This window comes from Antedon bifida, chromosome 2, assembly GCF_963402885.1.
Source record: "Antedon bifida chromosome 2, ecAntBifi1.1, whole genome shotgun sequence".
Classification (NCBI taxonomy): domain Eukaryota; kingdom Metazoa; phylum Echinodermata; class Crinoidea; order Comatulida; family Antedonidae; genus Antedon; species Antedon bifida.
The window spans coordinates 26883468-26908039 of record NC_136227.1 but is presented as its reverse complement, the minus strand read 5'-3'; the positions used below and the strand labels follow the sequence as shown (position 1 = coordinate 26908039).

General features: G+C 32.9%; 2 protein-coding genes and 1 pseudogene across 2 annotated transcripts; all 3 read right to left on the bottom strand.

The window, feature by feature from the left end:
- Positions 1–185: 185 nt before the first annotated feature.
- On the bottom strand, positions 186–4803 carry LOC144858839 (very long chain fatty acid elongase 6 pseudogene; annotated as a pseudogene).
- A 3397-nt stretch (positions 4804–8200) lies between these two features.
- On the bottom strand, positions 8201–17145 carry LOC144836102 (kinesin-like protein KIF22-A). The gene is made up of 13 exons (XM_078691289.1): positions 17012–17145; positions 15858–16177; positions 15339–15493; positions 14866–15011; positions 14423–14486; positions 13877–13986; positions 13431–13506; positions 13129–13173; positions 12669–12813; positions 11760–12212; positions 11578–11615; positions 11115–11178; positions 8201–10059 (listed from the first exon to the last, which is right to left on the bottom strand). Exons 2-13 carry the CDS (start codon positions 16144–16146, stop codon positions 9854–9856), a joined length of 1791 nt encoding a protein of 596 aa, XP_078547415.1. The 5' UTR covers positions 16147–16177; positions 17012–17145; the 3' UTR covers positions 8201–9853.
- A 509-nt stretch (positions 17146–17654) lies between these two features.
- Positions 17655–24326, bottom strand: LOC144858831 (uncharacterized). The gene is made up of 11 exons (XM_078714957.1): positions 24202–24326; positions 23805–23831; positions 22847–23414; positions 21521–21750; positions 20682–20883; positions 20216–20294; positions 19586–19672; positions 19206–19369; positions 18997–19111; positions 18571–18682; positions 17655–18179 (listed from the first exon to the last, which is right to left on the bottom strand). Exons 3-11 carry the CDS (start codon positions 23359–23361, stop codon positions 18085–18087), a joined length of 1599 nt encoding a protein of 532 aa, XP_078571083.1. The 5' UTR covers positions 23362–23414; positions 23805–23831; positions 24202–24326; the 3' UTR covers positions 17655–18084.
- Positions 24327–24572: the final 246 nt, after the last annotated feature.

Below are 24572 nucleotides of genomic sequence, written 5' to 3'. Positions count from 1 at the left end.
AACCCACAACTCTGGAAACACGTAAGATGTTAACCATCGATTTCCTTCAACAAGCTTTTATGCTGTCAATATGGATAGTGTCAGAGATTTTAGTGTAAACGTTATTGTTTAATCTTTCATTTGTTGTTAACTTTAGGCCTATAATATACCGTACTTTTACATAAACAAAACGGCCATAGATAATATAGTGTTATAATATTTATTAAAATCATAGAAAATTGTCCATCAAAAGTGCACATTAATGCGCGTACAGTCAATATAATTATTAAAATACATCTTTAAACTTTTTGAAAATTATAATTCTATTCAATTACCATTAGTATAAATAACAAAAAAATGCCCGTGCTGCTGCGTTACAAATGACTATAATAGTTCATATAACGCATCACCAATTGACGTACACCAAATGAAAAACATGAAACATAGTTTATATTAGTAAGTCTATCAACTGAAGGACTAACGTGTTTAAAATTGAAACATCTAAATATAATGTGCATTTTTATCAATTTTATAATAATTATAAGTAATACATTAATTCATTCCATGCCAACAAATCAATAACATCCATGGTTTCATTTTTATTTCGACTTTTGCAAACGTTTTTTGGGGACTTTTAATGGTGACGTCACTTGAGAAAAATTATTGTAATCCATAACGTATAGTGCTAATGGAGGACTATATAATGTGGATGAAATCATATTGTTACTTTTTGCATAGTGAACCTTCTTTGAAATTAGTTCAACACAATTATTTTCAAATGCAATGCGGCATATCTCATAATTGGTGCCATGTTTCCATTTAATTTCAAACTGCCGTTTGTTCTGATCTCATAAAATAGCCATATTTCTTTCTTTCTTTTATAATCCATGGTTGAAATTGGTTGAGTTGGTATGAAATGACCATAATGTGAAATTTCAAGACAAACAATACAAATATTAAATATCTAAAACAAAACTCCTGTTAAATCTACCCTGAGAATACCATACAAAAACCTCTACCCTAAAATGCAGCAGGCCTATATTATAACATAAATACATTTTTTAATGCGTTTGCTATACTATATTTGACCTTTTTCAGAAGAAAAGAATTTAATATTCCATTGTAAATGTTATTTAGAAAAAAGTTATCCAAACTAACTTATATATCCATGTACAAACATACAATATATGGATAATAATGGTTCAAAGGGAGAACATGTGAAGTATAGGCCTTAAGTAAGACTTATTTATCCACGATAAAGCCATATTATCATAATGTGTAGGTCTAACAATATTAACACACATAAATAACATATTATTGACTGGATTTCAGCTGCTGCTTAAACCTTGCATTGTATTTTAACCACACTAGTTAGGTATTCACGTATACACTAAAATGTTCATATTTGGTATAGGCTTCTACTGTATTCCGACAGATACCCAATTACACCTAAATTCGTTCATCTTTTAATTTACTTTATACATTGAAAGAACGATGGAACACACATTATTATTATTACTACTAGGCCTATCAAGGCATTTGCATTGTTTATTTAAAAAAATCAACCCGTTAATTTAATTCAGCATCGGTGGTTTCAATCGTGTAACTTAGGCTTACTATCTCGTGATGATAATTTCTTATGATATGATCTTATCTAATGATAGAACAAGCTATGCTTTTTCGCAAATTGTTCAAACAATCGAAACGACTTCGATATTTCGACACCATTGATAATTTTATTTACTGAACTGAACTTCATTATTGTAGAGTTGTCCACATATTGGGCAAACCGTCATTGAATATACGTCGTAATAATCAAGTCATGCAAAAGGAAATAGCTACACATTCTGATTTCTATATTAAATTTAACATAGGCCTAATATTATTTATTTAAAGAAAATGTGACATATCAGCTACACCATAAAAGTGACACAATTAACGCACGCGTCAAAACGCTGACGATAATGTTGTATCCACTCATCAACTTTACGTGAGAGTGACGAAATTAACACGCGCGCGTTTGATTTGCAACGCAATGACGTAGACGCAAGTGAGTTGACCAATCACAAGCGATACATCGCTTCGTGGTTCAAATGCGCTTACATCCTTGCGTTGCGTCCAAGTGGGAACCAAGTTTAATCGCCGACAATATGCGGCTACTGTACGCACACGTCACGTCATGTCGCTTTGTAGCATTCAGTGACACCATACAGAGTGATTATTAATACACGCGTTCAAACGCGGACAATGATACGGTTTTTATACGCGCGTCAACTCAATGATATATATGTCATTGATAACTCACGTGAGCGTTTCGTGATTTAGTCTGACATGGTTTATTAAAGTTGAAAAAAAAAACGATAATCAACATGTTACATCTGTAATAAAAACACAATGTCATATGAATTAATCTTATAATAATAAGGAACTATTTTTAACCAGCTTCGGTCTTCAATGTGATCCTGAATAAATAATGTTACTTCCGTGTTCATAGAATGACATATTAAAGGTATCATTTATGAAACACAAGAATAAGCTGCCTGTTGAATTGTTTTTATATTATGAACTATGAATACACATAAGTCAAAGTTTTCAGAATGTTGTGTTTTGCAACGAATAGCAGACTTCCAGAAGTACAGTAGTTATTTTGTATTACTGTATTACATAAACACAATTGAAGCGACCGTAGTTATGCCATTTATGGTGTCTGAACATTGTTATATTTAATCTTGTTATACGTACACAAGGTTAAATTATCAACACTTTATTGTGTCCGACACAATACGCGTAAAATACCGAGTCTACTAATACGATTTGACCACACCTAAATCCGCTTCAGTTTTATCAATCTACCACGTCTCACAATACGGTATCAGTGTACTGAACAGTGTAGTAAACACTTCATATGCCGTATTTGTCAGTTTTCAAGGTACTGTATCACCAATAATGCATTATCTCATTAATCATATTACTTTAATACGAAAAATAATAAGAACTATGGCCTTTGCTGTGTATTAATCAACGTTGTAGCGGACTGAAAAGTCGTCTCTTAATAACCGATAAAAAAATGTAAAAATAGTGTAGAAAATCGACACTCGGATTTAGCACAGTGAAGAAGGCTGGCTAGATCGATTCATTGTACCAATTTTCGAAATAAACTCACGATCATGCGTAGTAGGAAGATTTGTTGCTAGGTGCTCATAGGCGGGAAGTTGCATTTCAAACCACAGGTCTTCATCAGGTTCATCATAACAAACGTACGGTTATGAATCATTACTGACATCGATCCTATGTATACGAGCAAGTGTTAACACGTTTTATACGTCGCTTTGTTCTTAGCATAGACAACTGCGCCTCGTATATTTTAATTACAAACAGTCATCGATGGCATGATAAATACCTACCATGCTAAATTTGATCATGTTTGATACGAATAATTCATAAAAGAACTCGGCGCCGTAGTATTAGGTTGGGTTGAAATAAATAATATTTAATCAACTTTAATGCCATTACCATTTGAGTGGGTTGTCTTGGAGATGTGACCGTTTCCATTGGCATAGATTGCGTTGCCATTCTTCTCAATTTTCTTCGCACTTGGCTTTGAACAAAAGTACGCTTTGTAAAAATAATGAGCAAAAAGAACAAAATAGCTAGCATACATCAATAATGCTACCAAAATGTTCGTGTCTGTTGTTGAGCAGTGTTCACCGCGTGCACGAAAAACGTACGCCAGGTAGTTGACGGCGACACCGACGACCATTTGCGACATCTGGAACAATGTTATGCATACATTGACGAAGCGAGGAATCTTGAAGAGCCGCGACGCACGTAACGTATAATAAGAGTACATAACGGCGTGTACGGTTGCATTGACAAGAATGAAATAACGTCCTGGGGCAACCATGTATTGGTAACTGTACCAAGCGTAAACAAACACTGTGATATGGTGATACCAATGTAAGAAAATTAATGGTTGCTTACGTAGAACGATAAACATAGTATCCCCCAGTTCTGGTAATTTACTTACTACGAACAGCAACGACCAAAATCCATTCACACCGTGGTAACCAATTTCAGCGTCACACATCGTAGCTTTGAATCCAAACATTCGGTAATATAGTACATATTCGCTCCATAGTCTCCAAGCACATATTATACTAAACACAGCAAGAATTAACGACCATAATATAAGAGCCGGGCGCAGGTCAAATCGACTCCTATGCAGCATCAGTCGTTTTACACCAAAAATAACTACGACATATACCATACTTATAACTATAGAAAGAGTCCAGTACTTTGAAAACCAATCCAACCATGGCTGAGCGTGGTAGTCCTCTTCAAAACTAAACACACTCTGCTGAAATACTTCATCGATTTGCTCCAACATGATGTTATAATATAGTTTAAATGGCAAGGTGCAAAACAGAGTGACAATATGAACAGACCACGTTTACCGGTATTTATACTTCCAATATTATGAATGGAAAGTGGACGTTGTACCGGTTGATATGCTGTGTACTACGGTTCAAAGCCGCGCCCACTCTCAAATACGTAGCAATATAAATAACCTATAGACAGGCTGACCTCAAACTGTTTGCTTCACGGGTCTATAGAACACTAATGACGACACAAGCAAAGGAAGACACTACTTCACGAACGGGTTCTATTCACACAAAACCTCTTATTCTTGCTAATTCAACCCGGAAATCTGCATGAATTCAACTTATAACAACAAAACGGTTTTTATTTCTATTAAGCTCAGTGCTGACAATGATTTAATTGAATTCCAATGAATAAATCAGTCGAGAGTATTATGACGTCACCTGTGTACATTTACCGACATGTATCAAATAACTGTTATTTATGTCCCGGCAGCGTCCCGGAAAGATCCATCGATTTAAGTAATTAAAAATTCTATCATAAATTATTATAAGTTATGTAAAAACTATATGCACCCCTAAAATTACCGATGAAGATAAAGTTCCGCCACGCTAAACATGATCAAGTACAGCATATATCAGTAGGAAAGTTATATATATAGTGTTTCACTGCACCCGACTATCACCTTTCTTCCGTATTCCATGGTAGGGTAAGCCCCTTTTTAAAATTATTATATGCCCTACCCATTTTCCTTATATGCCTACCTGTACAAGAGTCAAAAACACATTGACCGATTTTAGTTTAGTTTTTTATTAATTTTTCTTTTCATTGTAACAATAATAGTATGAGAGAGAAATGCGTATTTTCCTCCTAATTACCCAATTTCAAAAGGTGACAGAACAACAGCAGTGATTTACAAGTCATGTGACAAGCCCGGGTTTCACTTTCATGTTGTTTGAACAGAATAAACATCAGAAATACCGTACACATTGAGAAGGAATCCACATGACGGTTTACATCATAAGCACGAGCTTTGTCAAGTGTAGTTATAAACTGCAAAAAAACACGGACCTAAACAACGTGTTACGTCACACGTCACGTAATAATCGGAGCTGTCGCACTTTAACGCGTCGCAATAATAACTGCTGTCGCACTTAGTAATGATTGAACTGTCACACACTTTGAATTAAATTGAGGTGACGCCCCTTGTAATGCCCCAACATTAACTTTGTAATAAGCATGTTTTATTTCAATATTTAACTCGGTGTCAATTATAGCCTAAATAATAGTATGAGGAAAATTGTTCATGAGTATTCAGAATGCTATTAACAGAAAAGAAAACTTGTTCAATAACTTCATGCTGGCACTGAATATGCTTAAGACGTAATTGTTCATTTTTCAGCCACGGTTAGGCCTACCGATATAAGGAAATACAAGGGATATTAACAGGCTTGGCACATTGTCACATGGGACAATTATTGTATTCGGGGTTTTATTGAAATTTTTAATTAGGATTGGGTACATTGAGTAGCCTATACGACGGTATACATTGAGTACGGTATCATCGGATACGATATGCAACGTACGGAGCATCAGCACAGATGCATTGAGTTATATTACGATATACATTAAGTTACGGATTACATTGAGTTACGATATACATTGTGTTACGGTATACATTGAGCTCGGTATACATTGAGTACGGAAAATATTAAGTTACGGTATACATTAAGTTACGGTATGCGTTTAGTTACGGTATACGTTGAGTTACGGTATAAGTTGAATTACGGTATACCTTGAGTACGGTATACATTAAGTTACGGTATGCGTTTAGTTACGGTATACGTTGAGTTACGGTATAAGTTGAGTTACGGTATACCTTGAGTACGGTATACATTAAGTTACGGTATACATTGTGTTACAGTATACATTGAGTTACGGTATACATTGAGTACTGGTATACATTGAGTACGGTATACATTACGTTACGGTATACATTAAGTTACGGTATGCGTTTAGTTACGGTATACGTTGAGTTACGGTATAAGTTGAGTTACGGTATACCTTGAGTACGGTTTACATTGAGTTACGGTATACATTGAGTTACGGTATACATTGAGTTACGGTATACATTGAGTTACGGTATACATTGAGTTACGGTACCGGTATACGTTGAGTTACGGTATACATTGAGTTACGGTATACATTGAGTTACGGTATACATTGAGTTACGGTATATACATTGAGTTACGGTATATACATTGAGTTACGGTATATACATTGAGTTACGGTATACATTGAGTTACGGTATACATTGAATTACGGTATACATTGAGTTACGGTATACATTGAGTTACGGTATACATTGAGTTACGGTATACATTGAGTTACGGTATACATTGAGTTACGGTATATACATTGAGTTACGGTATACATTGAGTTACGGTATACATTGAGTTACGGTATATACATTGAGTTACGGTATACATTGAGTTACGGTATACATTGAGTTACGGTATACATTGAGTTACGGTATACATTGAGTTACGGTATATACATTGAGTTACGGTATACATTGAGTTACGGTATACATTGAGTTACGGTATACATTGAGTTACGGTATATACATTGAGTTACGGTATACATTGAGTTACGGTATACATTGAGTTACGGTATACATTAAGTTACGGTATACAATGAGTACTTAATTATATGAAAAACGTACGGAGCATCAGTACAGATGCATTGAATTACCGTATACATTGTAATTATACACGGATAAAGTATTATATCTACATTGGTGGAACGACCGGGGTTTTATTATTTTTTTTATGTTCCGAATTTTTAATAACAAAATAAAATAAAGTATCGAATGAACATGATTCCTGTTCAATAATGCAGGACGTACACTATGGTCGCACCATCAAATCCCGACAAACCAATGTTATTTCTCCATGAATTTACTGTAATTGCATTGCCAAATATTAATATAAATCGGAAGTCTCCGTTTATAAGACTCGTCCCTGTAGCAAAGGCCATTACTGAACACTAGTGTGCTGTCTGCCAATGAACCCATTCACAAAATTTGGATCGATACCAGGAAAATCAGTATCTGTTCCCGGATGCATGTACACACGGGTACATTTTGATTTAATAATACACACAACTTATAACTGATATTAACCTAGGGTTACATAGGAGTAGTGAACAGAGAAGTTTTAAAAGTGGGTAGGGCCCAATGGTAAATTATCGGAAGCCTTGGCGCGCCTGCCGATTCAGAAACAATCGTTTCCAATGTGTAGACCTAGCCTACGCACGTACGTTTCGTTTAGGGGTGTGGAGGGGAACTCACTTAGTGGTTGTTTATGAAACAAATTAGCCCATGGTTAGCAAAAATGTTTAATCAGAGCATTTACCGTATTGAATAATATTCGAATATGGGAATGGTTGCGATTATAATTATTAGTTACGGTAAATTTAATCACCATTCAATATAACAATGGAACCAAGTGGGAGAGATGGGGGGATGAGCATGTACAATCAGACTAGAGAAGTCTAGTTGATATTACGTCATCACACTCCTATAAGTATAATCATGTGAATGACAAGATAGTTTAAACTTCGTGCTCGTTTCAATCTCGTAAATCATCAAGAGAAACATCATTAGAATCGAATTGACATTTTTGAAGATGATTATTTAGTAATTGTCTTAACTTATTTACAAAGGATAAAATATCTGAAATATTGATTTACATACGTCGCCCCGTCTATTTTCTATGACTACACATATCATCGATATCGAATAATAATAATAAAAATAAAATGGATTTTGTCGGTGTTGTTTGTTAATTTTTATTTCTAAACATGGTAAAGCAATTTACAAGATACAATACTATATCAAACAATAAATATGTTGGCACGTGTTCAATGAAGATACAAAAACATGAAGCTAATATTGCACATTACCATTACGAATAATTTGTTTTATAAACACGGTTTGCGGTACACCACGTGATTCCAAAATAGGAATCACGTGGATGTACCACAAATAGGCGTAACAATAGTATTCATGATTGATACAAAAACAACAAACTATACAATGTGTTTAAAAAGAAACTGTAGAAAGTGAACTAATAAGTGCAGAATAAATAAGCAAGGAAAGGGAAACTCGTCATAAACAATCGCACACATTAAATTGATATTAAGTTAGTACATCAATAATTAGTGTAGACTGGTTGTGTAGGCCTACTTTCGATCGTCATTAAGTACACCGGTGAAACTGAACATTAAAATCGAGGAAAATAAAAAGAGAAATGTCCGTTGTTATCGTATTATTATTATTATTATCGTATATTCTGACCAAGATGTTCTCATTGAAAAGGGGATAAAGCAAAAATAAAACTACGGCATTATATCTCTATATAATAAAGGCCTAAGGGGATATAAAGCCGCCTAATACGACATTATACCGCTTTAATACGGCGTTATGACGCCCCAATTACGTCGTTATGACGCCCCAAAACATAACACCAATTAACACGTTCACAACCATTATTTCTCATTTATTCTTAAATGAAAATATTTTAAATTAAATATACATTTCAATGACAGACCTGGATTATTTTAGGTAGTATGATGATTAAGCTAGTCACGAAATTGACTTCGTATTTTGATGACATAGTTTGTTTACATTTACAGTACAATGAAAGAACAAAATTGCAGAAGGAGGCCAAAATAAGTTTATAGAGAAGTCATGGTCACAGATTAAAATAAAAATAAATAAAATAGTGAATGGATAGTAGCCCAGTTTACAAGAACAACTAATACAGTAGTATTAAGAAACAGTAGCCATAAGCCGCAAACACAGACTTCTTTAGGTTGTATTTGAACAAGAAGATTAGAAAGAGATATAAATTAAATGCTTAATAAATTCAAGAATTTCGGGCCATTGTAAAACATTGATTTTCTTCTCAAATGGAATGTATCTTTTCGGATATTTGATTTGGCAAATCTTGTATTGTAATTGTGAATATCAAATTGTTTTTGTTGAAATAAAAGTGTGGGTTATGCAGGATTACTGATTAGGGATACACAAGAATTACTATTTATATGTTTTCAACAAAAAGTAATTAAAAATATTATACAACTAATATAAAATCTTTACAAAATTTATTCACTAATTTTATATGCTTGCCTAATATTAAATTATATTCCCGGAGCTATCCTTTAAGAAATTTATAAGTATGCTAAGTTAATATATAAGACATTAAGATGGTTCTTCAATTTACTAATATTGAAACATTACAAATTATGTACAATTAATGAATTAAAAATTAATTACCATTAAATGGCAATTACATGATTGTTTAAAAAGTAAAAAGTAACAAGTTTATAAGAAGCATTCAATTTACTAATATTAAAACATTACAAATTATGTACAATTAATTAACAATTTACAAATTAATTACCATTGACTGGAAATTACATTAATTGTTTAAAAAGTAACAAGATTATTTTTCTTTATAGTCTCGACAACTTTAGCAGTCATTGCTGGTATCTGACTGAGATCATCAATACATTTAAATTCCCCATACATTTGTCTCCAGTTATCAATTAATTTTGCCCGTTTTTCACCAATACTTTGAAGAGAGCGTAGCTCTTTGACAGAACCTGTATTTAATAAATTTAGCACAGACAAATCTGAAACGATATAGAAACAAAAACGATGTTGTAATGTACTGGTGTGGATTAGCTCTTTTAAAGATTATGTTTTTAACAGCATTATTCGTCATATTTTCCCACACACCAGCAATTTTGTTTTTTTGTATTTCGTAAATCTCTGACATTTGTAGATTGGTAATCCCTTCAAAATGAATGATAATCTCTTCAGTCTCAACGTTCACTTTCTTTAGTCTATTGAAATATTCTAATCTTTGTTCATAGGATTATCTTTTTAAGAGGATTGACTGGTAGGAACCAGTTCTTAATTAGGCTGAACCCTGGATTGCAGAGGGCTTATCACCTTGTTGTGTGGGTGTTTTTTTACTTTCTTAATTACATATTAAATAAGAACATAAACAACAATTTAAATAATGTTTTATATAAATTTTAAAATTATTTGATAATGTACATAAAAGAAAAACAAAATTGAAGCTGAAGCTGGCAAAAAAAAAACTTCTAAAAATGTACTGGTTTATTTAAAAATAATAAAAACCATTACACAGGCATTAACAAAGTTACTTAAATTTACATTTGTGTGTAATGTTTTTGTAAATTATTTTTAAAAGTTCAAATTCAATAGCTAAGCTGCAATCTGAATGTTAAAATCTGAGGCAATTCATATTTGAAAGAACACTGAAACAATTCTAATTGGGATAATTATTTATTTATTTCTATAATCTTGAAACAATGATAAAGAAAGTTCTAATTCATGTTTTCTTTCAACATATATTTCTTTACAGGAAGAAGAAAAAACATCTTTACATTGATTTAATGTTTAGATTAATTTAATTGAAAAAGACTACTAGTTGGTACTAGATTGGTAGCTTAGAGAGCGTGGCCTTTTTTTGGTTTCAGGACAGATGCCATTTTGTCACTACATGATTGATGATAGATGTATAATTTGGCTACCACTGAAATTATTATTATGACGAGTGTGTGCAGCTATTTCTCGGCTAAGGTAAACCACACAGTAACAGAAACGAATGTATGTTCATGGCACAATGGAACATTTTAACAAAATAAATAGTACTCACTATGTTTAGCTTGTTGGTTGGGGTCAGGTTGAAATATTCTCTGTGCTATATTTTCTTTCCCATCCTGTAAAAAAGTAACATAAAGGTGTTCTATTATTAAGTCAAAGAAAACATGATTTTTTTTTTTTTTTTATTCATTTATTTATTTCGGTATATATTTAAAAAAAACATACAAACAGCAGGCTGAAAACGTTTGTTAATAAAAGGATATAAAAGAACAATAAAAATAAATCGTTCAAAACAAATACAATATTGCAAGTGCTTGACAAATTTTACTATCTTCTATTTAAGTGTTGAGATAGCTCTTCTAACTATTATCATAATTTCCAAATTTAGAATCAAGGAAGGGATGGCCATTTTAGCACAGCCATTACAATCTTTATTTTTAAGATTAAGAATTTATGAAACAAAAAATCTAATTTTAATAAATTTAATACTGATAGTGAAAATAATGTATACTCACAGATTCTACTTTCACTGCCTTAACAAAATGTACATCTTCTAGAAATCAAGATAATAAAAACCAATTATAATGATTTATTGCTAATTTAATCAGCGCACACAACAAAGCTACCATTATTAAAAAACAACATCAATAGAATTACACAATAAAAGTAATGCTTCAATTGTAATAAAAATACATACTTTTCCTTCCTCCTTTAGTTCTTTCTCTCTCTGGGCTACATGTTCCTCCTAATCGAGCAGACAATTCCTTATTTTCTTTCACCATCCATTCCATATCATTCCTGCTTTTCTGGATATCCTCCAGCATATCTTTATGGAGAAGACTTGCATTCGCATCTTCTGATGTATTCTGCTTGTCTTGCAGTTTCATAAGTTTCTGTTCAAGGGACAGCAACTTAGCAGTCACATCATCATGGAAATGTCTTTGCTTTCTTAAGAATGGACTTAGAAACTTAACAGGCAGTGCATGCATGTTATGTGCTTTTGTTTCTGTTTGATTTTGTATAGATTTTTTCTTTTTTAAAACCATTTTCTGATCGTCTATTTCTAGTTTGTTTGGTTTTGATTTCTTATTTTTAACAACTCCTTCTTGGCTTTCATGTTTCCTCTTTGAAGTTTGAGGTTTTGGTTTTTCTGAAATTAAAATATAGTGGTGTGGAATATAGTGCGTAGTTTCGGATAATAAAGGCAAAATATATACTGCAATGGATCAATTTATTTATTGCAAACTCTTGGTACTACCTCTTAATGGAATACTTGTGAGTTGCATGTTTTTAAATTATGTCTGATACATTACTAGTATGTGAAGAAGTCAAGAGACTCGGCAACAATATCAGCAGTGTCAACTGACTTTACCAGTAGCAGTAAAGTAAACGTTGCAATTAAAGACTGATTTTGGAATTTCATGGAAGGTAGATGGTGACTGTTTGGCCACATCCTCAGGTCCAATGAAGATACTCTACCATACTATTCTACCTGTATTTTTCCCGAGTTACACCAACCAAAGTGTGATTCGCTCCATACAAAAAAAGCATTAAAAACAGTAAATTAAAGAGTGGATGCAATACTGTATACAATAATATTTACTACCATAAATTTGACTTGTAATTGGTTTGTTGATTACGGTTTTAGACTTGGCTGCCAGGTTCAGAGTGGTGTACGTATCCATATATGAGCTTTCCTCAGGAGAAATATTGGTAATCATACATGTATGACTGTTACCACCTAAGGAATCCTTTGCAGGAAAAGAATATGAACAAATTATGATTTCCATAACAAGGTGATTTAACCACTATAAAACCCTATGTTTGTAATGACAGGAGCTGAAATAAACCAAAACTCTTGGGTAACTCTTTTATGAAATATGCACTGTATTCTTTTAAATACATCAGTCAGTTTTATTTCCTTCTCCGAGAAGACTGTCGATTGCCCTGTGCCGATATGAATGTATTTTACAGTGCCTGTGTCCAAACCAAACTAAACTATTATTCCCTGATAAAACATCTTAACAACAGATACTGTATGAGTATTGATAAATAAAAAGACATACCTGCAGTAATCTGGTTAATTTACTGTCCCTGTAAGGCACCCTTGGCTGAAAAAAAGAATACAGTTATTAGTGCAGTTATAGACATTTTGTGATGGAAACACACCTATATCTAGTAAACTGATACTAAAAAGTTAGGTTTGTAGTACACCATAAAGTAAAGAATGTCTTTTTTTTTTTTTTATGCTATGTTATGCTTCTGGAGTAATGCTAGGCAAGTACAGTTGATATAAAGTGAGCAGAGTCATCAATGTGAAAGTCGTTAATATAGTTAGTATGTAGCACTGATGTTGATATAATCTTACCAAATTTCTATTCAGAGCATCAACAACCTGGCCGAGTACAAACAGAGATGTATTGATGCAACCACTTTCTTTCAATCTACAACAGCAAATAAATCAAAATGTAAGAGGGACTATTCATTGTACAAACCTTGTCTATAAATTGTTCTGTAAAGGCTTTGATTGCCTTTTCTGTTATTAGTTGAACTACCAGAATACATGATCTTAAGTATTAAATATTTTATAATTGTAGATTTTAGATGCTATTCAGATTTAATAGAGATTTTGTAAAATCAAATAATAAAGCTTGGTTCACACTGGGACGAAATTGAAAGACTTAAGTCATTTTACCCATCACAGATGGCAGTTTGGATGATTTGTAACTATGCAAGTATGTCTTAACATTGTCTCCTAATGAGAACAAATCTTAATGCCCTTGATGTGGAATAAACTTGTAATGTTGTCATTACCTGATGCCTTTATTTCCAGTGCGTTTGTTGTTTTCACTTCCTGCTAGATCAATCAAGAACATCTTGCCCGTAAGCATTCTGTAAGGGCTACACTGTTCCTTTTTTATGACCTAAATAACATGTTTGTAATAAGTGTCAGAAGAAAATCTTTTTCAAGAAATTGAATGACTATATTCCCAGAAAGTTTTTTGGTATCTTTGAAAATATCTGTCAAGCAGAAGCATTCAAGATGATCTCAATCATCTTGTTTGGAGGTAATAGATCTGAGAGGTCACCACTCCTTTAGCCATTCTTTTGACTGTCTGTAAAGTACCAATACCAGGATAGCTCTACTTGTGGGAAATATGCACTAGCTTAATTCAAGTGCACACTAACCAGATGTGCAGACCATTCCATATCCCAGAAAGAATTTTTCTACCACAAGAACTATGGTTTACGAGATCCTTCGACCTGTTCTGATATCATGGTTTGTGACAATATGCTGTACAATAAATTTAACAAATAATTTAAAGATATTTTTAAATCTTAAATAAGTTAGAAATTTACCTTTATAAGCAATATAGAATGACTTCTACTTGATCTAGAATTTAACTTTGTTGCTGCAACCGTTCTATAAAAACAAAAATTGTTATGGAGACTTTTATGGAAATTTAATATCCAAAAAAGTTCAGTTGAAAATAGATACAATACAAACACCCCTCTTTGATACAACATTCTATTCAATATTGATTAACATTAGGCATAAACAGTTTCGTGGTAACAATTTAGCCAGATAGATTCCAGGGTACTTGGTTCAAATCCTGTCAGATGTCAGGATTTTTTAAAAATGACAAAAAACAGTTCTCCACAAAAGACTTGTAGAGCATCTTGTGTATAGGGTTGTCTTGAATCAGTATGGTTATCCTTGGCAATATTTCTAAATTGAGAACGAAGGAATGAACTTAAACCGTTTTCTGGTTTATTAACAATGTAGAATGAATGAAACAAACCTATTTTGACTAGCCGGTACAAAAACAGACTTGAAATCATCAATGTTTGTAATTTTTTTCTCTGATAAGTTTGGAATGACAATTTTGTTTTGTCGGTCTTGCCTTATAGTTAAATCCTGATCTTTTGGTTCAAGCAGATCAAACACCTGTAAATAGGAATAATGCTAATAATGTAGAAAAAAAAAAGAAAAACTAAATCTTCCACTTTCACCTCATATCAGATTCGGCTGGGTCACTGGTCAGATTTTGGCAAGAGCGGAACATAATCTGCCACAACTATTTTATTTATTTATTATATTAATTTTTATATTATTTAACCCTAACCCTATATTATTTTTAGGATCTGACCATGCCATTAAATAGACCCACTGACTTTTATGTCGAATCGCAAAACATTACCAATGCTCTATGAGAAAAAAACCAAGGTAAGCAAATTTCAGCTTAGTGTGTGTTATAATATTAACAAACATTACCTTTTCTTGGTATATCTCCAAATATGATATGTATACTTGGTATTCCCAGGAAGAAGTCTTTAGCTTTTCTTCATCGATTTTAGCAAACACATCCACAATAGCTTGTGGAATTATGCCGGGATAAGTTTCAGTACCAAGCATTGTGTGTGTCTTTCCTGAAAATAATCATACATAAAAATTAGCCTCACAATTGTAAATTTGTCTCACTCTGGAAAAGTTTTGGAATCCGATGTAACTTTGATAGGTTTTAGAATGTACTGAACTGTGGTAGATATATCTTCCTACCGGATTACAATTGGGGGTACAGTATATCAGATGCGCTTTTCATTTTAATGCAGAACAAGCTATGTTTACTGTACTGTAACTCTGATACTATAGAGACCACAATTTAGATATATAGAGAAAAGAGTGTTAACTTAACTAATGATTATCCAAGTACTGTCAACATCTTTTCATTAGTTAATGTACAGTATACTGTATCTAGTTGTTAATATAACCATTGTATGTCCATTCATTTACCTGCACCTGTTGGGCCATATGCAAATATGCTTGCATTTTGACCAATCAGAATCTGTTTTGAGAAAGACTCAACACTTGACTTGAACACATCTTCTTGTGTTGCTGTATCATTGTGAACTGTGTCAAATTCATACTTAAGTGTTTCTCCAATGTTTCGCCAGTTGACAATCTCAAGGGATTTTTCACTAAGTTGATGGACACATGGTTTAGATGTAGTGCTGGTTGACTCTGAATCTGATTTTGCTGGACGGATTCGAATGACAACTCTGACTTGTGATTTCTGCACCATTTTTAATATACAGTATGCTACAACAGAAAGCCTGAACAGATTTGGGATAAGCAATAATAGAAAAACAATGTTATCTAGGTAGGGTGGATGGATGTCAATGTGTTTGAAGGTGTGGCATGCAAAGAATTGGTTAGATTGGATGGAGGGAAAGTACTGTACTCACAAACGGAAAGAACTAACCGTTCTGCTGTAAATGCATTGTTAGTTTAATTATAACTTATTAATATAAAATATACCATTAGTTTAGTATGCCCCACTACAGTAGGCATAGCAAGCCTAGACCTAACTCTAGTTAGGCTGGACTACGGTGGACCTACTAGGAGGCTAGCAAGATCAGTACAGTAGCACCGGTATAGTCTATACATATAGTTATTAGTAACCGAGTAGATAGGTCCTTTCAAACCTTTCTATTAGTTATTATAGCTAGACTATAATAATATAGGGCTAGCCAGGCCTCTAGCTAGTAGCTTTAGCTAGTCCTGAGTCTCTCTATAGACCTACTACTAGCTAGGCCTACTCGGTACCCCTACTACTAGGCCTAGGCCTAGGCTAGGGCCTACTAGCCTATTATATAGGTAGCTAGTCTAGTAAGTAGTATGCCTAGCTAGGCTCTCACCTTTCCTAGTCCTACTATAATCCGGCTAGGCCTATACCATATAGAGTACTGTAATAGCATATATATATATATATAGGCTAGTAGTAGGCCTAGTATTTAGTAGTAGACGGCTAGCTAGCTAGGTTAGGCCTAGCTAGCCTACAGTACTAGCTACTACTACTAGTCTAGGCTAGGCCTAGCTGAATCATCCGGCTAGGCCTAGGTAGCTATCACCTAATTAGTTAGGCCGCAATGTATTTACAGTAGTACCTATATAATTATCATTAATAACAGGTGAAAAATCATGAATTATTATAGAAATTATAAACAATTTCTGCTTTCAAATTTCACCGCCGTTGTTGTGTTGTGTTTTTGTTTAGCTTCCTTTTTTCCCTCATAGCTCCCTCATCGACCACTCTTTTTTTATTACTTTTATCGCCCTCTATAGTTGAGATAACAAAAAAAACATTTTTTGGGCTGCTGCTAAAAAACGGTGGTGGAAAAGATAATATTATTCAATTGTACCCCAAAAACATGAAAAATTAAGATTAATATAATCAGACTTTTTATAGGAAATTTTGTAGTATATTTTGTGTATAACTTCCATAGTAAAAAAAAAGCTGAAACAAAAAATGTTTTCACTTATAAAATGACAAAATAAACGGTTATATTGACTTCCAGTCAATTCGCTTTGAAGTTTATTTTACAATCAATTCATTTTTATTTGAATGTGTTCAATTGTTCCTTTAATGGTCAAGCTCATCCATTAATTACAAGTTGTGTTAAACTTTCATAGCAAGTTGAACACATATTGAAATGAAATCCGGGGAGTTCACAGTTCAATTTCTCTATGTCTTACTTTAACAGCTAATGACTCTTTATATAAACAGAATAGTACACTTAACGACATTAGTCTGTTTAGTCTCATTTTTTATTTTTGATTTTCAAAAAATAGAATTGACTACTTTTCTAACAATATAATGGTATATAATTATTAAAATAAAAAGTGAATGCGTTATGGAATGTTTTATTATTGCATTATTATTTATTTTTATTAAAGTGAGGGTTATTTAAAAATGCATAATGTAATCTTATAGTTAAAAAGCCAAGCCACATCTAGATACAATTATGTAAACAAAAGTGAGGGGATTAGTTTGGTGTGTTTTTACTAATACGGACGATCTTAAGACACTGTTTTTTTTATTTTCTAGAGAAATTATAATGAAAAGGGAAATTTCTTTTTGAAATATCATACATTTTCAAGAAATGTTTAAAGGAAAAAAACATAAAATAAAATAACTTAAATTGTATATTCCAAATCATCAATAATTAATTTTTATTATTTATAATTCATCCTTTTGGTACTCGTCTGTGTTGTCTGGTATTTCATTTGTATGTCTGTTTGCAAAATCAAACTCCACACCATTCATTGTAGCACCTGAAGCAAAATAAAAAAGATTACCCGACATGATCAAATAAGTTCATCCATGTTTTAAATTTTCTGTGATTTCAGTTCAGTAGCTTTGAATATTTTGATAGGCAGGTATTTTGATTATTATACAATTAAATACATATTTATTATCATACAAGAAATAACCTTGTAAGCATGATGGTCAAGTTTATATTAAATATAATATACAATTAATTCAATCAAAACTAAATTTTATTATTATTTAAATTTTTTTACCATCAGAATTGTGCACATCTGTTGTGACTCATTATGTACACACCACTGTGATAGGTCAATTCATGATTCAATTTTTAATTAGTCTATTTTGATTTTTTACTTAAAAGTATATTATTTCTTTGTTAGGAAACATTTCACCTACCATTGCCAAATACTTGAATGCGGCCGTACATTGAAACCACTTGATTCTTATTTTCAAGTAATTCCTTTTTACTAATGATGTTATCTGAATTGACATCAAGTATGCTAACAATCTACATAAGAAAAAGAAAGTGAGCACAAAAAATGTTACAACTGCTTATTTGGTGTTATTTTATTAACAGTTTGCCACCAACCCACCTCCCCCCACCCCTCTTAAAAAACAAACTTACACATCTGACTAAGCCAAAGGTGTAAATCTTTTGCATTATTGCCTAGCAGCAAAACTCTGGAGTTTACACACACTGAGGGTACACCATACAAACACCTCTGTTGATGCCCAAATGTGTGTGTGTGTAGGTAATGTGAAAGGGATAGTCTCTCTCAACAGGGCACCCTAGATAAATTGTAGGAAAAACCCTAAACTTACAGTTAGAGCACCTTGCTCAGTTCCCCCAATTCTCAAATATTCATTTGACAACTCTTCAACACTTATCAACTGGTTTGCAGAGATTTCAGATTCAAGAACATCAATCAACAAATTTCTGAAAAATCAATTAATTTAAAATGAATTTACTCAAACCAGAACTGGATTTGTAGTTGTACTTTAAAATTTTTGTAATGTTTTATGTAACTTACCTAATGTCTTTTTGTGATATTGAATAATATTCAAGTTCCTCTGTGTTTCCAGGATCCATACTCATAAGTTGCGCAAGTTCTTTCAACTGATCCAAGGGAAGGCTTTTCACCTTGTCACACGTGACATAACCCTTCTGATCAGTATCTCCAAGAATAGTGACATACTAAATATATGAAAATTAAATAAAGAAATATTAGTATTGAATTAGAAAAATCGTTTGCACATAATAAGTGGATTTGTTTGATTGGAAAATAATACACAGCACACATACTATTTCCAGTGAGAGTGGCAGGAATACATGAATGGGACGAGGTGTATTGTAGTATAAAAGATTTGTTTGTAAGTAAGTGTAATGTAAAATAAACTACGGATGAAATACCTGTATGGCAGTATTTCTAACATACTCTTCATAAGAATCTACCAACTCCTTGAAAACTATATTTCTGATATCTTCAGATTGTAATTCCTGTCAAAAGTAAATAAAAAAGAATAATTTTTATTTTTCCCTGTTATTTATTTGATCACAATGAGAAGCAATAAACTGGTGAAATTAATTAAATATTAGTGTTGGCATAAACATCCAATTGTTCACATTACAAATCAGGACAAAGGTCTCAAACTGACTTAACTATCTACCATTGTACAGCACCTCATGTTTCGTAATTTCTCTATTGTCCTTGTTTTGGACTTTTTAAAATTGTATTATTTTATTAGTATTTGCCAAAAAATAATGTGACCTCTGGACCTTAATTGCCCAAGTTTTGTCAGAGAAGAAAATATGTTAGCCACCTATCAGGGCTGTAGCCACCAGTATGGTTGCAAAGCCACTTTTTCTCATCTAGGCCTTTGACAACCCTGTGGCCAGCACAGTCCCCTTTTCTTGTGACGATCGCACCACCTTATTTCTCATGGCTATGGACCTGTATATTACATTTTAAAGTTCTATAGGCCGGGCAAATCTAAATCATAAACTGTATAAAATATTTTTAAATGACAGTAGGAATAATACCTCCATTAGAAATTCCATGATGTATTCTACTGTGATACGGGACTGTAAATTCTCTATGCACATTTCATGTATTGTTTCACTGAAAGAGCAAACATAGTATTTTGTATTTACAGTGAACTCAATTTATGTTAATAATTTGCTATTATTTGCAGTTTATTAATAATTACATCTATTAAATCTCATTGAATTTACAGTTATAAGGTCAAACATTTGACAAATTGTCACAGTAATACCATTGACAACTGTGTGACAGCTTTGTGACAAATTTACACATTACAAAGGCCACTTCAGATGGTTGGCAAACATCATAAATTGGTAGAATTCCATTTAAATATTATTAATAAATATCAATATGTATTTAACTCAATGCAAAGCCACCTCTCACTATTATTGCTTACACAACAACAGTACAGTAAAAGATTACAGAAGGAAAGACATTTTAATAAATTATTTTTGATACACCTACTTTAATTCAAATGGACTATTATTTCCCATAGTTTGAATACCAAAGCCATCATACGTCCAAACCGTACCAACTTCCGTCAAGTGCATCTTTGAATCTACATTGGCATTGTCACAGTTGTGTGGTTCAAAGTTATCAATACGACCAAAAAGAAGTGAAACCGCAAGGTTTTTGTTTCCTCCTGATGTTACCAGGTGCCAATAGCCTGAGGAATGGCAATGGAATGAAACACATGACGATTGTTATGTTGGAAGTTGATAAATCAGACTTGTGAAGTCAAACAAAAACAAAATTTGATTTGTGAACACTTGAACACTGTAGTAACCTATGGTATGATGACCTACACATCATTTTACATGAAAAGGAAAACTGATGTTCAAATTTTTATATTGTATTTTATATTGTAAAGATTTAAATTGTAAAGAAGATGCTCTCCAGATGGAATGCCATCCTGAGATGAGTAGTAGTAATTTTGTTTATTTTATTTATTTCATTTATATGTAATTTACTTTCTATGGACCAGAGTTTCCGAAATAAAAGATTGAATGAAATGAATGAATGAATATATATTATATATCAGCTGACCTGCGGTTTGAAATGGAAGGGTTGCCCTCTCTAAATAAAGTTTTAAATAAATACATTACTGTATACAGTAGTTGGTTTGGTCCTGGTATACATAAATGTGCATTGTAAGGAACTCTGTATCGAAATGAGCAGCAGATTGTTGTTAGTTATACTTATCATCGTCAATTAGTACTACTGCCACGGGTCTATAACAGGCCTATTCACATTTCCATTAGGCTTTAGTGTTTTAGAGAAAGCAACAATTAAAATGTACTCACCTCTAGGAATAAAAAGACAATCTCCAGCCTTGACATTTACATACTTCCATGGAACATCTACAAACTGAGGGTGTTTGAGGAGATCAACCCTGTCAGGGTCTATGACAGAGAATCCTCCATACGCTTCTAAAACTTCTTTGGCTATTGGTATATTTCCCTCATCTTTAGGATGAATCATGATCCAATCCTTGGTTCCATTGTATAAGCAGTTGATTGCATCATCTGAATCCCTGGAGAGGTTGATAAAAATAGTTATCTATGGCCCCGTTTCTGCTGCCAAGAAAATACCGTATTTAATACGGTATTTTTTGAATACCGTATTTTTTTTGGCAGCAGAAACTGCGCTCATAAAAAAAATACTGTATTTTGTATACCGTATTTTTGTTGTTGATAAAATACGGTATTTTCAAATTTATACCATATTTTCTGTAACCGTTTCTGCTGCCAATAAAAAATATTGTGTTTTTATTTTCTGTCGCTGTCAGCTTTTTTACACACGTGTATAGATATATTCGGCGAAAATGTGGAGCAAAGACGTTACGGTATTTACTATATAAATCTGTGTGGGGAGGGGGAGGGGAAGCTAAAATGTCCGACCAACTAAAAGGTAATAAAAGGGAAAACCACATTTATAAAGACATTTCTAAAAAAATAAAACAGGAGTACGGAATGGACTCCAAAGCAAGTAAACTCAAAGCTGAAGAGCCTGCGAAAGCAGTACAACATTGCAAGATAATAACTCGCAGAGGGAACGAATTACTTGTCCCCATTACGATGTTTTGGCCCGGATATTGGGAGATCGGGCCATAGCTGTGCTCTCACAACATCTCTATCACTAGGGCTATAGGCTTTTGAAAGTGAGGTGGAAAACTTCGTGTATTGCGACTTTGAATTATCGAGCAAATCAATGAATGGCAATTTGGGTAAAAAGGATGAATTTTAACATGACCACCCAAGAAGTATTGTTAGCAGAAACAGGGTACTAAAAAATACTCTATTTTATACCGTATTTTTATACCGTATTTTGAGCAGTTGCAGCAGAAACAGGCCCTATAAATTATTTTTATAAATGATATAACCATAACTATGTTTTTTCTCTTGGAAGAATGTTTAATGAATGAAATCATAATATTCACATGAAAATGATACAAATAAGATAAGCACAAACATAATAAAACAAGGGCTTATATATTTGTATTATATTCTATCAAGTAAGGAAAGAAACTTCACAAAAAAAAAGAAAGTTTGTTCAACATTGCAATTTAAAAAATGAGTATACTCAAACAGAATGTAGAGGAGGGGTGTAATACCAATAAATTCATTTACCTATGCAGTAAACTTTTTGTTCCTCCAGAACTGAACCATAAATTAGCTTCAGACAAGCGTGTACGGATTGTGCCACAGAGAAGGCACCTAGGAACAACAACATCCTTTCCCATTGGATCTGGCAGCTGAGACACAACATAAACATCATCTTCTTTGTATCGTCTAATAAAATTTTGCAAACTGTCCTGTCCAATTCCAAATTCTCCAATCGGTGAAGCATCCTTCTCAAGTTTACTTTCAATCTTTACCTTGAATTTTCCATAATTCTCAAGCAGGTATTCGTCTGTCCACAGTTTAAGTCCCGGAGAAGGGTTGGCAGCGCCACGAAACAACACTGGTTCTCCTTTGCTAACATATTTTTCCCAGAATTCTACTGGCCGTGGCACTGTGGTTAAGATTTCAATATGTCCATCTGATGGTCGATGGCTACCAAGGGGCTTTAAATGTCCTTTTGGGGCTGGGTTCGTTCCCATGGTTAATACAACCATTGATGTCAAAAGAAAAAATGAAATCATCTTTATTTTTCACTGATATCTAGATTATTGTCTTCCATAAAAATTACGATCTCCTAAAGAAAAAATAAAAGAAATTATTTATTTTGAAATGTATTGCAAAGCTGTGTTGAATATCAAATACAAATTTACTCTACAATCTCTAAACATCATCATAAGTCTTTTACATGGTATGGACAAAGCAGTATGATCATATGAGATATATCACTATAATAATAATAATTTATTTGGAAAACGCTTTTTGAACAGCGGCACACATAATAATGGTGCATCCTTAAAACAATTAAACATACAATATAAAAATATTTGAGTATAAAAATAAAGATAGACTAGATTAAAACAGATAAATTGGAATTGCTTTTGTGAATGTAGTGTTGACATCAAAAGGTATACCTATCTTGAGCAAAATAGTCTATTATAGGGTGACGGTGAAAATAGTGACTTACCTTTCTTTGCAGACAGACTGAAATATACTGTAAAGAAAAAAGGTCAGTAACTGTATGTGAGAAGATTTTATCTTAACATAATGTAACATATGTTTGTGATATTGAAATATAATATTTTACTCCAATTACTTCCTGTTGTAGATTCCATGTTTATATGAAGATGAATATGGCTGAGTTGAAATACATTTGGGAGCCTAAATGTACTACTGTATGTGTATATGAAAGAACTTGCCTACATAGGCCTACTGACTATTAATATAATACTGTAGATCCATAAGATACAAAGGACAGGTTCCAACCAACAACAAATGCTGTATATGCCTACTATTTGATTTGTGTATGCTTACTGTTACACCTTTAGGCTTTACTTTCTTTCTATTGCAATGGTTGCACTCACCTGTGTTCTTATCTAAACTAATGTTCCATCATTGACATTTATCAGGTAGGTTATAAGTTAACACAAAATGATCAATAATACTGTACTGCATCAATAATAATTTTCCAACTAAAATAATATTCACTCACAGACAGAGAACACTAAAGTGAAGTGAAGCATGTAACAAAAACAATAGGTGGTGTATATGCTGTTGTTATAGGTCAAATGGTTAAACTGCCACAAAAAAAATATATATATCCTAGCAGTACTCAGCGTTTAGCATCAACTTTGGGATGATCGGGGAGGGCGGTTTTTTAATATTTTATAAATTTCTCATATAAAGGTATTATATTTTAATAGGTCATCAAAAATTATTTATGCTAATAAACACC

Bases quoted from the DNA above. Each gene is read 5' to 3' on its own strand.
- LOC144836102 (XM_078691289.1), bottom strand. From the start codon at position 16,146: ATGGTGCAGAAATCACAAGTCAGAGTTGTCATTCGAATCCGTCCAGCA. The intron at 14,487-14,865 runs GTTTGTTTCATT...TTGTTTTTATAG, and splicing joins GTACCGGCTAGTCAAAATAG to AACGGTTGCAGCAACAAAGT. The intron at 10,060-11,114 runs GTGAGTACTATT...ATATCGTTTCAG, and splicing joins CAACCAACAAGCTAAACATA to ATTTGTCTGTGCTAAATTTA.
- LOC144858831 (XM_078714957.1), bottom strand. From the start codon at position 23,361: ATGATTTCATTTTTTCTTTTGACATCAATGGTTGTATTAACCATGGGA. The intron at 19,370-19,585 runs GTATTTCATCCG...TCATATATTTAG, and splicing joins TTAGAAATACTGCCATACAG to TATGTCACTATTCTTGGAGA. The intron at 18,180-18,570 runs GTAGGTGAAATG...ATTTTGCTTCAG, and splicing joins CATTCAAGTATTTGGCAATG to GTGCTACAATGAATGGTGTG.